Below are 14,862 nucleotides of genomic sequence, written 5' to 3'. Positions count from 1 at the left end.
GGTAGTGATGTTGATAGAGGTGGTGGTAATGTTGATGGAGGTGGTGGTGATGGAGGTAGTGGTTGTGATGGAGGTGGTGGGGATGTTGATGGAGGTGCTGGTGATGGAGGTAGTGGTGGTGATGGAGGTGGTGGGGATGTTGATGGAGGGGGTGGTGAGGGTGATGGTGGTGATGATGGAAGTGGTGGTGGTAGTGATGGTGATGGTGGTGATCGTGACGGAGGTAGTGGTATTGATGGAGGTGGTGGTGATGGTGGTGGTGGTGATGGAAGAGCTGGTGGTGATGGTTATGGAGGTAGTGGTGGTGATGGAGGTGGTGGTGATATTGACGGAGGTAGTGGTGATGGCGATGGAGGTAGTGGCATTGATGGAGGCAGTGGCGATGGTGATGGTGGTAATGGTGATACTGGTGGTAGTGGAGGTGATGGTAGTGGTGGTGACAGTGATGGAGGTGATGGAGGCTAAATTTTTTGAGCAGTCACTGTTCAAGCACTATGCTCAATGCTTCACAGAATCTCCCTGAATCCTAAGAAACGTTTGAAATAATTGCCCCATTTTGCAGATGAAGAAACTGAAATTCAGAACTTGACTAAGTTCTTACAGCTAATACATGACATAGTCAAGAATTAGACTCCAGAGCAGGACTCCACACCCACATTTATCTTACTTCTCGTCATTGCCATTAAATCAGTTTCCTTTGTGGGAATGGACAAGCCAGTCTGGAAGCTGCTTAATGCATAAACTTGCTTTGCTTACTACTGTGCCTCTGGAGAACAAAGACTGTGTTCCACTCCTCTGTATCTTCTATTCAGCACTCAGCACAGTACCCTTCCTTGACTAGTTCTTACATTTCTCTGATAGGGAAGACATAAAATGTTCTTCACTAAAATCCTAGACTATTCAGATGATTAGTAACTCATATAACTCTAGAGAATTCTCCCCTGAGCCTCCTCCAGAATGTTCTCATTCTTATAAGAAGAGAATCTCTCTGTATATTACAATTAGGAATAATTCTTCTTCTGCTTGTCTGCTGGGCAAAGGAAATAAATTGATTAACACATTTTAACTAAGAAAACAGGGACCACGAGAACTCACCATTATCTGCATAGTTTACAACACTCAGTTCTTCAATTCTATCAGGAGAAATTATAACTGGGTGAAAGACACCTTTAAATTTCATGTCAGGCCCTAAAGGATTAGAAAAAAATAAAATTTGAAATTGTGATTAAAAGTGATATCTTTAAACATACAAAAATTACATATCTTTCTATTGGTCTGTTCGTTGCCCAATCACACACACAGAAAATGAGCAGGTGGACTTTCACTAACCTTAGGGGACTCTTTGGACTTGTCAGCTTTACAACTTGCCTGACAAGTCCAAGACAACTTGTGGCTTACTCAAATTCTCTTTGGAAAGACTCTAGAAGACTCCTCAAAGAAGTAGGCGTCAAACTGAGTTTACAACAAACACAACACAAAGATCTTATAACTGCAGCTTAGGAAAATCGTGTCATGCCTATTGAGACACCCCCACCAAGAAAGGAAACAAAGAGCAGTTTCAATCATGAGCCCAGATCCGTCTCCACACGGAAACCAGGACAGCTGTCACTGGAACTGCTGTTTCTGAGCTGTGATGGAGCAGCCTCCTGGGGTCACTCTGCACAGTGCTCTGATTAGGGGCAACAGGAATTCACTCATGTAATGGGAGCTGTGAAAGTCTCCTGAGCAATGTCACTGTCTTGAGGAAGTCAAGTCTAAACGGTTGACAGTGCTATTTCTGACTGCTTTTCCTGAGAACATGCATATGTGAGGTTCTTTCCCCCAAAGGCCTTTTCCTCAGTTTCCTCCTAAGAGGTCCCTGGGGTTCCACATACCCACAGAGGTGTTCCCCATGACAACAGGGGCCTGGGGATACTTGACTTTAGCTTCCAGAAGTTCCTTCAGGGTCACTGGAGAAATCCATGTCATTCTATCTCCACTAAAAACCCTGGTCCTTTGTGGTTGTTTCTCAGCCATTATCTATTGAAAAAGCAAGAGGGATTCAAGATAATCTCGTGACAACATTGCCACCTGTTTCTGCTCTATCTTCATGGGAACAGAGAAAGGAAATGGAGATCTTATAAAAAAAAATAAAATAAAAGTGACCAAAAAGTAGAGCTTTACTCGGAATCAGAGTTCAAATTCAAAGTATGACAACAATTGCCTCCTTCTGGAGACTGTTTTCATGCGTCTCCCTTTGGTGTTTTTATATCTCAAAGGAACTCATTTCAATGTTTAAAAATATTTTAACATGTTTAATTTTGTCAAATCACTCTGTGGAAGAATAAACTTCAGCAAAACTGGAAGTAGAAAACATGTCTACAGCTACAAATGCTGTGGTGTCATCATGACATTTTTTACAGATACTATCTGCTGCTTCTTACAGTCAACTGTCCCCTCGTGGTGACTCCACCCTCATTCCCCCATCTCCGCCTCGGTCCCATCCTCTAGAACTTGGGCCACGGATGGCAGATGGATATTACCTACTTGCCCGTCAGCTTTGGGAGGATCCATAGGTAAATACCCTTCCTGGTATTTCACCATGAGTTCCTCCAGGACGAGCTCAGCTTTCCTTACCATTAGCTCTGGAGGAAATATCAGTTCCTGAGTTGGATCCAATGGCAGAAACTCCTCTTCTGGGAAGAGGTTTGGACTTGTCTTAAAAAGAGAAAGAACCAGGAGTTATTGTTATCAGGCAACTCTAACTACTTTAAATCCTTTGTGGAATGTCAGAAGAAGACAGACATACAGCAGACAGACAAAAAGGCAGCCGGCCAGCCACAACCCCTGGATTCTAGGTCAAGGGCTCTAACACAGACCTGGTCACTGGCAGCTCAGTGCCGACGTCAATGGGCCTCCACAGCCCTCAGTCCCCTGTACTCCTCTCTGCAGTCTGGGAAAGCAGAGAAGGCAGCAGCAGCACCAGACACTGCTGAGAACCAGAATGTTTCCCTGAACGCCACCTCTCCTATCACGACTCCCTCTGCCTGCTCTTGCATTTCCCCACCATCTCCACTTTGCTTCTGGCCCTTGAAAAAAGACTTGAAAAGGGCTTTTTTTAAAAACTAAGAGACAGGAAGGGATCAATGTGTTTTCTCTCCTATAGATAGCTGTACTTGACCTCAAACGAAGGATGAAGTTGTTAGGACAGATTTTCCTTTCATGGAGATGGGTGAGAATGGGAAGGGGACATGTTGGCGCACCTCACATTCGTCAACTTGGGCAGCCACTTTCTCTTCCTAGAAGTCAGCTGGTCTGTGCTCATGTCCTGAGAAAGCCTCATAAAAACCTTACACTTCACTGACCTCGTTCCCTTCCTCGAATCCTGGTACTCCATTTACTCCTTGATCCAAACAGCAGACCCCATTTTCTTTACTCTGACAGCAGCCGGAAGTCTAGAGGGTAAAAAAACAAATAACCCAGAATTTATTGCTGATTCTACCAAGTATTTTTTCAGCTTTGTTGAGGTATAATTGACAAATAAAATTGTATATATTTCAAGTGTACAACGTATTTGGTACATGTATATTTTGTTAAGTGATTACCATAATCAGGTTAATTAACACATCCATCACCTCACATAGTCACCATTTGTGTGTGTGTGTATGGTGAGAACACTTAAGGTCTACTCTCTTAGCAAATTTCAACTACACAACACAGTATTATTAACTATAGTCACCATCACCATGCTGTAAATTAGATCCCCAGAGCTTATTCATCTTATAACTGAAGGTTTGTACCCCTGGACCAGCATCTCCTCATTACCCCCAGCCCCCAGGCCCCAGTCCCTGGTAACCTCCATTTATACCCTCTGTTTTTATAAGTTCAACTTTTTTTTTTCTTTTTTCCATTCCACATATAAGTGAGATCATACAGTATTTGTCTTTCTCTATCTGGCAAATTTCACTTAGGATAATGTCCTCTAGATTCATCTATGTTGTTACAAATGGCAGGATTTCCCACATTCTCATGGCTGAAAAATATACACCCATAAATATATATATACACATCTTTATATATATGTGTGTATATATATATCTATGTACACACACATCTTAATCCATTCATCCGTCCATGGACACTTAAGTTATTTCCATATCTTGGCTATTGGGAATAACGCTGCAATGAAGATCTCTCTTTGAGATCCTGATATCATTTCCATCAGATATATACCCAGAAGTGGGATTGCTGGATCCTATGGTGGTTCTATTTTTAACTTTTTGAGGAACCTCCATACTGTTTTCCATAGAGGCTGCACCATTTTACATTCCCACCAACAGTGCATGAGGGTAACCTTTTCTCCATATCCTGGCCAACACTTGTTTTTCTAATAGCCATTCTAACAGATCTAAGGTGGTATCTCATTGTGGTTTTGATTTCTCTGACGATTAGTGATGTTGAGCACCTTTCCATGTACCTGTTGAGCATTTGTATGTCTTCTTTGGAAAATGTCTATTCAGATTCTTTGCCCATTTTCTTTTTCTTTATTTTTTGGTGAGGAAGATTAGCCCTGAGCTAACATCTGTTGCCAATCCTCCTCTTTTGCTGAGGAAAATTGGCCCTGGGCTAACATCCATGGCCATCTTCCTCTACTTTATATGTGGGCGCCTGCCATAGCATGGCTTGACAAGCAGTGCGTAGGTCCACACCCGGGATCCGAACCTGCGAACCCTGGGCTACGGAAGCAGAGCACACAAACTCGCCCACTACGCCATCGGATTGACCTCTTTGCCCATTTTTTTTTTATAATTATTTATTTATTTATTTATTCCCCACCCCCCCAAAGCCCCAGAAGATAGCTACATGTCATAGCCACACATCCTTCCACTTGCTGTATGTGGGACGTGGCCTCAGCATGGCCGGAGAAGTGGGGCGTTGGCGCGCACCCGGGATCCGAACCCGGGCCACCAGCAGCGGAGCGCGTGCACTTAACCGCTAAGCCACAGGGCCAGCCCCCCTTTGCCCATTTTTTAATCAATTTACTTGTGCTTTTGCTATTGAGATGCATGAGTTCCTTATATAATTGGATATTAACCCCTTATCAGATACGTTGTTTGCAAATATTTTCTCCTGTTCCGTAGATTGCCTTTTCATTGTGCTGATGGCTTCCTTTGCTGAGCAGAAGCTCTTTAGTTTGATTTTGTCCCACTTGTTTATTTTTCCTTTTGTTGCTTGTGCTGTTTGTCATATCCAAAAAAAATCATCGCCAAGACTGATGTCAAGAAGTTCTTTCCCTGTGCTTTGTTTTAGGAGTTTTATAATCTCAGATCTTACATTTAAGTCTTTAATCCATCTTGAGTTCATTTTTGTGAGTGGTATAAGATAATGGTCCAATTTCATTCTTTTGCATGTGCATATTCAGTTTTCCAAAAACCATTTATTGAAGAGACTATTGTTTCCTGTGTGTTCTTGGCTCCTTTGTCAAATATTAGTCGACTGCATATGTGTGGGTTTATATATGGGCTCTCTGTTCTGTTCCATTGGTCTATGGGTCTGTTTTTACACCAGTGCCACAGTTTTGATTACTATAGCTTTGTAATGTACATTGAAATTAGGAAGTGCGATGCCTCTAGCTTTGTTCTTCCTCAAGATTGCTTTGGCTATTGGGGGTCTTTTTGGTTCCATATGAATTTCAGGATTGCTTTTTCTATTTCTGTGAGAAATGCTGATGAAATTTTGTTAGGGACTGCATTGAATCTGTAGATCACTTTCGGTAGTTTCCACATTTTAACAATATTAATTCTTCCAATCCATTAACATGGGATATCTTTCCATTTAGTTGTGTCTTCCTCAATTTCTTTCATCAATGTCCTGTAGTTTTCAGTGTACAGGTCTTTCACCTCCTTGGTTAAATTTGTTCGTAAGCATTTTATTGTTTTTGATGCTATTCTAAATGGGATTGTTTTCTTAATTTCTCTTTCCAACAGTTTATTGTTAGTGTATAGAAACACAATGGACTTTTGCATGTTCGTTTTATATCCTGCAACTTTACTGAATTTGTTAATTAGTTCTAACAATTTTTCTGGTGGTGTCTTTAGGGTTTTCCATATATAAGATCATGTCATCTGCAAATAGAGACAATTTTACTTCTTCCTTTCCCATTTGGATATCTTTTATTTCTTTTTCTTGCCTAATTACTTGGCTAGGACTTCCAGTATTATGTTGAATAGAAGTGGCAAGAATGAGCATCCTTGCCTTGTTCTTCATTTCATTAGCTGTATACGTCATCTCCAGACTTTCCGTTTGGTTCTTTTTTATTATTTCTATCTCTCAGTTAAACTTCTCATTTAGTTCACGAATTGTCTTACTGATTTTTCTTGAGCTCATGGTTAGTAGGATCTTGGGCCCTTTGATGTCCCTAAGAGCCCAGGCTGCTCTTCTCCCAGTCCCTTGCTGCCCCCTAGTCGTGTAGCACTCCTCGGTGTTCTGAATGGGGTGAGAAGGAAGTGAGCCTCTCTGGCAGTGCCCCACACAGCCAGGGTAGCTGGGTACTCACTCACACACTCTCACTTCCCTTGTGGGAGAAATCGTGGGTGGAGAAGGTCTCTCTGGGCACCAAGCTGTGCACCTTGGGGGAGGGATGACACAGATAAACTGAAACTGTTCTTCTACTCTCTTCAATGTGTACAATCTTGGATTTTTGGCTCCAGTGGCATGCTGAAACTTCTCTGCTGGACTCCTGGATTTCCATAAACGGACTCTCCTTCGTGGGTGATGGTCAAAATTGGCATTCTTTGGGGGGAAGATGGTAGAAAACTCCTATTTCACCATTTTGCCGATGTCACTCCTCCCTGGCCTAAGTCTTGATTCAAGGCTGGCACCTGCCCTCACCTACAGGAAGGCATCTGGCCCAGCCTTAGGAGGCAGCTGGCATTCTGGGGTGAGTTACTGAGGATGGAGTTGGAATGCTAACCCCAGGCAGGAAGCAGAGTCCCCTCTAATAAGTATTAAATTAAACAGGCGACTATCCGCTGAAACAATACAGAATCAATACTGTTAAATGTTATGAAGGGAGCCGTGTGTACTTAAACATAACGAAACTAACATCTAATAAAAAAGTCTGAGCTTATAAGAAATTTTGAATAACATTGATTATTAAATAATTATTAAATTATTAAAACATGCAAAGATTTTATAACAAAGCCAGGCACATAGCAATAAATATTAACAATAGTTGGTTCTTAATATGAATAATATTTAATATTTTATTAATAATATTAAAAAGTATTATTATCTCTCGGTTCTGAATTGTGATGTACTGATTTCATAGTTTAACTTCCAAAGTGCAATCTTATGTCCCTCATTTCAAGGTTAGTTGTTCATTTATTCATTCAACAAATACTGACTGAGTGGCTACTCAATCGGTGCATGGTGACCAGCCCTGGAGATGCACAGCCTCTGCTGTCCAGCAGCCCGCCGGCTGGTGAAGACATGGGGGAGCAAATGGGCAGTTACAGCACAGTGTGACCAGCGCTGTGACAGGGCACGCACAGAGGGCTGCACGAGCACCGGGGCAGGCACCCGACCCGACAAACACATCGGGAACCACCTCTTGGAACAAGCCCATATCAAAGCGCTTAGGGGCTCATTATGTGCCTGCTGGGACTAGCCCGATGAGTGAGAGTAAGCGCCCTGCCCAAGATCAAATAACATTACAGACCTAGAGAGAAGCAGAAGCCCTGTACTAGTAGCAAAGGCTGCTCCCCTTATCACACCTGACGACCCCCACTGTTCTGTTTCATTGGGGAAAATAGACTCAATAACGCGTTCCTGTCTACTTACCTTACAGAAAGTCTTGCACGTGTCAATTATGGGCCTGTATCCAGTGCAACGGCACAGGTTACCTGAAGGAGAAAACCCAGCTCTGTTACTCGAGTAACCTAGAGAGGCACAGCCTGCCAAATGTATGATGGAAACAAGGACCCCATCCTAGAAGGAAGCCCTGGTTGACATTTCAGCCCACCCAATCTACCAAGTCAGATTTTTCCATCAGCACCTTGGGATATGTGGTTGGGAGTCTTGAGGTAGATTTTAACAACTCAGCTATTTGTACTTTCTCTTTGTAAACAGTTACGGTTAGGGTTCCTCTGCTCATGACAGGTGCTCAAAGATAGCAATGATTTCAAGCCGAACACTCTTGGTCTACAGTCACATTCAAGAGCTAAGCTTCAGTCGATATAAAGATCAAAGGCATTATATAGCAGCAAAAGTAATCACTTTAAACTTTGCAAGGAACTGAGCACACAATTTATTTACATTAAATAATCAGGCCAGTGTTTTTCTCACAGTGGTTCATATCCCTCATTCTCCCTCCCACCCCCAAATCTGGGGTCTGACTTAAAAACAAGGCCACTGAAGCAAGTGCTCTGAGATTGGGTCCCAGAAAATTTCATTCTTTACAAACTCCCCATGCAAGTCTTAAGCACCATAAAACCTGAGAACCCCTTAATACTTGTTCATACCCTAAACTGTCATGAGATCAAAAGCATAATAAAACCCAAAGGAAATCGGGCAGAGATTCACGTGCTGCGTCTCTCCTTTCGATTTCCATCTGCTCTGGTCTTCCCTGGAACACGTGCGGAGGACCTGTGCACATGGGCGTTAGCCTCGTGTTCTCCAGCAGAGAAGTAAGGTCCTCGGGAGGCAGGAGACAAAGACAAACAGAGCCATGGAGAGTTTCACCAGAAATAGGATTTGGGAGGCTATTCTTTCTAAAAATTGTTTAGAATCTTGTTATTGAAGACCTCTCCCACCCACACACACACTGAGCTCCTGACCTAGATAAAATAGCTCTGCACCGGATAAAGACAGTTCTTTGATATAAGTATCAGCAGAAGATCTCCCTCTCTTTGATTCTGTGTTGTATTCAAAGGTCTTCTGATACTTAATATGGTTCTGAGAGTGTCGGGGAGTGGTGGGAGAGGGCAGCACATGGAGACAGCTGGACTTTTTCCAAGGGTAAACGAATAAACTAGCTTTGAAATTATTATGAAAGTACTAAAACAATAAAAAAGTGAGGAGACCCCTACAGATTAAGAGAGACTTAAGAAATATATCAGCCAAGTGCAATGTGTGGATCTTGTTTGAATCCTGATTTGAACAAACCAACTCCTCCACTTATCGGTGGTATAACTCTGAATAAATTACTCTCTCTAAACCTCAGTTTCTCCATCTATCAAATGGAGATTATAATAATGCCCATCTTGTAAAGTTATTGTAAAGAGTAAATGAAATAATCTTTTTATAGGGGTTAACACAGTGTGGGGCACATGGTAAGTGTCAAATATTAGCTCTCACCATCATCATTATTTTAAAAAGCGCACACACATATAACCTACCACCAAGGGCATCAGTTAACTGATCCAGAGTGGGCTCTGGATGGTTCCTGAGCAGCGTGTAGATGGACATCACCATCCCAGGGGTGCAGAACCCACACTGCGTGCCGTGACACTTGGCGATCCTTTCCTGGAAGCACAAAAAGATTAGAAACGCGGAATCTTGTGTGCCACCCAGACCTCTAAATCAGACCTGCATTTTAACAAGATCCCCAGGGGATTCGTTTGCACATTAAAATTGAAGAGGCTCCAGAAAGTCCTTCTCATCCCGGGTGTCTCCTTGTCTTGGGGTGGGAGGCCGGGATTACTGGTCCTCACCAGCTTTTGAGCTTCAGTAAAGGTTCTCAGCCTTTAGAACCACCAGGGGAGCTTTCAAATTTCCAAGGCCCAAGCATCACCCAGACCTGTTGACTGAACATCTCTGGGGGTGGGGCACAGACATGCGTTTTTAAAGATCCCCAGGTGGTTTCAATGTATAGTCCAGAATGGGAATTGCTGAGATAAATCCCTTGAAGTCCTTCAGAGAAATGAACCAAATTACACTCTAGTTGAGAAAAAACAAAACTCCAAGTACTTCTCAAGGGACTTCTGTCTGCCCACACGGCCCTAAGGTTTTCTCCTGGGGAGGAGTCTGTTTACAAAGTGCCGTCATTAATTCAGAAAGCACTCAAGAAGAAAACACTATTTCTTTACTTCTCTTCCAAACTTTCTCCCCCAGCATTCTCTCTCTGCAGTCTAAGTTCAGAGCTGCAACCCCATTTGGAAGCCGTCTTCTGGCTACGCTGCAACAACAGCAGTTACTGGATGAAAGGCTGTTCTCCTGCCTCTGAACAGCCAAGTCTCACAAGTGTCTCCAGGCAGAACCTGCTCCCGCTAGGTGACGAGGTTCACAGAAAATACACAGAACCCAAGATTCCTTCAGGTCCAGAGAACTTCAAGTTTGCCCATTTTCTATATTGTCCCTATTGTTTCCCTCTTGTACCCTCTCCTCCTTAGTGACCCTCATACTTAGATAAAAACAAGTAGCAATAGCATTTTTAGGGGTGATGTCTAAGTAATTTAAAGTCAGGCGTCTCAGGTGCCCTTTCACTTGAGGCAAAGTTATAACAAGGTGCTGCCTTAGGAGAAAAGCCTAAAAATTCATTGATAATTCCTATTATCTGTCTTCTCAATAAGCTTTGAATTTAACAACTCTTTTTGGTAGTTGAGATTTTCATTCAGCTTTAAAATCATGTTAGTTTCCACTTTAAAAATAACAACAAAATTCTATCCATCAATAGACATGACTCTCGTTTCTTTGAGTTTGGAAGATGTAAGACAAACAAGTCCCATCTAATCAGAATGTAGAAAACAAACCCAGTGATGTCAGGGTTTTCTTTAAAAAGAGAAAGTCCTCTAGTTTTCCAAGAGCATCTTACCAAGAAGTCAGTCACAAAACACCCACACGGCCCAGGTTTCATCCCTGGCCCCGCTCGGTTTCATCTGTCGGCAGTGACCAAGCAGAAGGGCCGAGACCGCCCTGCTGTAGCCCTCTCAGGGACTCACCATGTCATTAATGGTTTTCGAAGCACAGAAGCCCCATGAGGAAGAGGCACACCCTCACCTGAACAGGATGAATCCTGCCCTTGGTGCTTCCTACGCCTTCCACTGTGGTGACGGCAGCACCGTGCAGAGAACAGATGGGGGTCAGACAGGCATTGGCTGGATAATGTCTTCAGAATGCAAAAGAGAAGAAGAAATTACATTGTACCCAGTGGGAAAGGGGACTGAGCATTCACAGAGCACCTCTAATGGGGCAGGTTTTGTATAATGTCCCAGGCTTTGCACATGCTTTTCATCCTTAGCTCATGGCCCTTTTACAGAAGTGGAGTCTGAGGGTCAGAGTGATTTGCTCAGGGTCACAGCTGGAGTGTCAGAGACAGCATCAAATGAGGTCTCCTAATTCTAACTCCAGAACAGTTTCCTCTAATGTGTCTTTTTCTCTTGAATGAGGGGCAGACAGTCTCCTCTCTAGTCACATGAGACCAATCACCAACAGCATCTTCCATCTTCTAGGCAGTGCTGGGCCAGGGGTTTGTTGGGCAATAAAGTGGATTGGATGTTGTCCTTCCGAAGAAGAAAAACGGTGTGGCATAGACAACTCCTCAATCCCACAAACCTAGTGCTGGAAAATGTCCAACTCAGAATGACTCCTGAAAAGTTCTCACTCACCAAACAGAACTACAAACAGCCAAAAATACTTGAAACAAATGTTCAATCCCAAAAATAATCAAGAGATTCAAATTAAGCAATGAGAAACACCATGTTTATCAAAGCAAATGACAAAGATTTTAAAAAATTATAATAGGCATAATTAGGAAAGGCTTCAGAAAATGGAACTTACATACTTCTGATAAGAATGCAAATTGAGGTGGCTGGCCCATGGCCTACTGGTCAAGTTCTCATGCTCCACTTAGGTGGCCCAAGTTCATGGGTTCAATTCCTGGGCACAGACCTACACAACTCATCAGCGGTCATGCTGTGGCAGTGACCCAAATAAAAAGAGAGGAAGATTGGCATAGGTGTTAGCTCAGGGTGAATCTTCCTCAGAAAAAAAAAAGAAAAATAAAGAATGTAAACTGATCTAGAGCTCCTCTGGGAGACATTTCACTGAAAGGCACAAAAACCTTCAAGGTGCACACACTCCTTTACATAAAATTCCACCTCTATGGATGTAGTAGAAAGAAATGGTTACAGGCATAAACAGAAATATATAGGAATGCTCACTCTCATTTTAAAAACCGAAACAAGCCACATAAGCTACATACTCATAGGTTTTTAAAAAGTCATCAGATGCTGAGTACATAAAAAAACTTAAATGAACTAAACTCCGTTAAGCACAAGCGCTTCCTAAGAGAGAAGAGATACAGCTGTTCTCATCTCTGCCTGCAACGGACAGAGGACGAGGACTCTGCCTTAGACAGGAGTAAGGAGAACCCAGACCAATGTTCAACAAACTGTTAATAGCCACATGTGGGCTGATGCCACAAATTAAAATAAACGCTGGACTGCACTCTCCCCAAACTCTTCTCCCACCAGACTTCACTGAGTGCTGAGGACAACAGCCTAAAAATGGGGCAGGGAAGGAGTGCTGAAAGAACTCTCCAGGCACACTGGCCCGTGGACAAGGCGGATTGAGAGAGAGCAGAACTGAGAGAACTGCAGGCTCTCAGGCTTCACAGAGCGCAGGGCAGTTGCCAGCTTCCAGATGCTAAAGACAGGGTGGCATGGCTGCAAGAGATCTCCCAAAGCAGAGACAGTGAGACAGGAGAGCAAAGGGAACTCCCCAGTGACCTAAAAAGTGGGCAGCCAGGCTGTAAGGCAGGGGGGATCTCCCAGAGTTCAGGAAGCAGGTGGCTTGGCTTTGGAACACAGGCAGATCTTGAAATCTCACCAGTGCTCAGATCCTTAGCTCTCCTCTGATATCTGTGGAATGATGTAAAATGGTCTAAAATATGCATAATTGGAGTCTCAGAGAGTGGGGAAGGAGAGAGAGAGAGAATAAATATTGGAAGACATAATGGCTTGAGAAGTTTCCAAAGCTGATAGAAGACATCAACCCACAGATCCAAGAAACTTGGCAAACTTGAAGAAGGATAAATATCAAACATAAAGAGAAGATGTTACATGCAATGGGGTGCCATTGGTGATTTTTAGGTGGGAGAGTGCTGTGATCTCGTTTATACTTGTAACTGGCCTCTCCGACTGATGTATGGAGAAGGCATCTACAGGGGCAAGGGCAGGTAACAGTAGTACAAGAGTGTGGTGATGACATTATTCTTTACTGCCATTTCAGCCCTTCCTGTCCTCCTCAGACAGCACAGGGAGACAGACAGCCTTTCACCCTTCAACAGGGGCTTCTCTGACCGTATGTTATCCTCACTGATGGTACCCTTTTCTTCTAACCCATTCATATTCCCCAGACCATGTCTGTTTTGTTCATCACTGTACCTCCAATGCCTAGCACAGTTCCTGTCACATGGTAAGTGCTCAGTGCATATTTACCAAGGGAAGGAAAGAAACAAAGTTCAAAACTACAAAAATTCAAGATATCTGGACTCTGCCGCAAGGTACCTTATCTTCTTGGCAATGGGGTTATATCGTGAGATCATCACCGTGCAGGCGCCACAGCCTCCCCCTCCACAGCCATACTTGGTTCCTGTCAGTCGGACTGGAGAAAGCATAGTTAAAGATCATGTGTTTTCCATAATTCTCTAGAATAGCTCTGACCTTAGAGGACAACACACATCAAATACTCTTAAATGTATAGTTACATTCAATACATATTTATCAAATAATACACGTATGTCTTAGCTCTATTATTTAGAATCTTTCAAATTCTTCATTTCCATTTGTGTGTTATGTCTAGTCTCCTCCCTTTCAAAACAACTGGACCACAGGTTGCTAAAAATAGGACCAAAAAAAAAAAAAAAAAGGAGTCTATACATATAAGGGTTTGAGTATTTGAAAGTACGAGTATAGTGCATATTTGTTCTCATCCTTATCTGTGTATTTGATGACAAAGTAAAATGTCAAATTGTAAACAGTTCTTGGAATATATGTGTCGTATAATCCATGTTTGCCATATTTCTCTACTTCTCTGTGGCAGAAACTGTTAGTTGTTCCCTAATATCTATCTGTTCTCTCCTTCTTCCTTGGTAACAGAAAGCCCAATTTTTTAGTTGTGCACATGGTTTCCAAGGATAAAAAATACATTTCCCAAGCCTCCTCTGTAGCAAGGTGGGGTCATTACCAAAGCTGGCCAATGGGATGTAAACATAATTGTTGTGTATGACCTCCAGGAGGGAAATGTCCTCAAAAAGAGAAGGGTGCCCCCTTCTCCATCTCTTACTTCTTCCTATTGCCTGGAATTCAGATACGATGGCTGGACCTCAGTTAGTCATCTCTGACCATGAGGAGAAAGCTGCACGCTGATGAAGAGGGAGGAGAGGGCATAGGAGCTGGGTTCCCTGATAACGTTGTGACACTGCTGTACTAGCCCTGATCCACCTACCTCTGGGATTCCCTTATGTGAGTGTGACAGCCACGAGAATGTGCCTCACAGACCTCCTTCAACAGGGGGGTAACTGACCGTGAGACCCAGATGCTGCTCTGTTATATCTATCTCCCCAGTTTTCATTAAGGCCAGGCCTCCCTGGCTGCTCCCCATCACTGGCTCAGAGCTATGGAGAGACATGGGGGTCCTTGTCAACCATCCCCAATGGCTGTGATGAACACGCCTTAGACCACAGAGCAGTCTAAGACCCTTCCACTCAACCTTCTCTCCCTCTCTTCCTTACTCCTTCGGACTTGCATTGTGGTCTAATGGCTCCCTAAGCCTTCTCTGGCTCCCTCCCTATTTCCTTTCACTCAGGCATTTCTCCTAATAAAACCTATGCACATTTAATCCCATTTTTTGGTGTCTGTTTCCCAGAGAACCTGAACTAAA

The 14,862-nt window shown here is 43.1% G+C and overlaps 1 protein-coding gene across 3 annotated transcripts in view; it reads right to left on the bottom strand.

Moving 5' to 3' along the window:
* Positions 1-14,862, bottom strand: part of LOC131410962 (aldehyde oxidase-like) — a 71,668-nt gene that overhangs the window by 51,567 nt on the left and 5,239 nt on the right. For all 3 annotated transcript variants that reach the window (XM_058549543.1, XM_058549544.1, XM_058549545.1), the window contains exons 3-10: positions 13,488-13,584; positions 10,978-11,086; positions 9,378-9,504; positions 7,822-7,883; positions 3,345-3,434; positions 2,617-2,697; positions 1,875-2,019; positions 1,096-1,188 (exon numbers count right to left, since the gene is read on the bottom strand). In XM_058549543.1, the coding sequence (XP_058405526.1) occupies positions 1,096-1,188; positions 1,875-2,019; positions 2,617-2,697; positions 3,345-3,434; positions 7,822-7,883; positions 9,378-9,504; positions 10,978-11,086; positions 13,488-13,584 (804 nt within the window). The remainder of the gene's footprint in view (positions 1-1,095; positions 1,189-1,874; positions 2,020-2,616; positions 2,698-3,344; positions 3,435-7,821; positions 7,884-9,377; positions 9,505-10,977; positions 11,087-13,487; positions 13,585-14,862) is intronic.

The sequence above is a fragment of the Diceros bicornis genome, chromosome 10, assembly GCF_020826845.1.
Source record: "Diceros bicornis minor isolate mBicDic1 chromosome 10, mDicBic1.mat.cur, whole genome shotgun sequence".
In the NCBI taxonomy this organism is placed as follows: Eukaryota; Metazoa; Chordata; class Mammalia; order Perissodactyla; family Rhinocerotidae; genus Diceros; species Diceros bicornis.
Note: the sequence above shows the minus strand (reverse complement) of the source record. Positions and strands in the feature narration are given on the sequence as shown.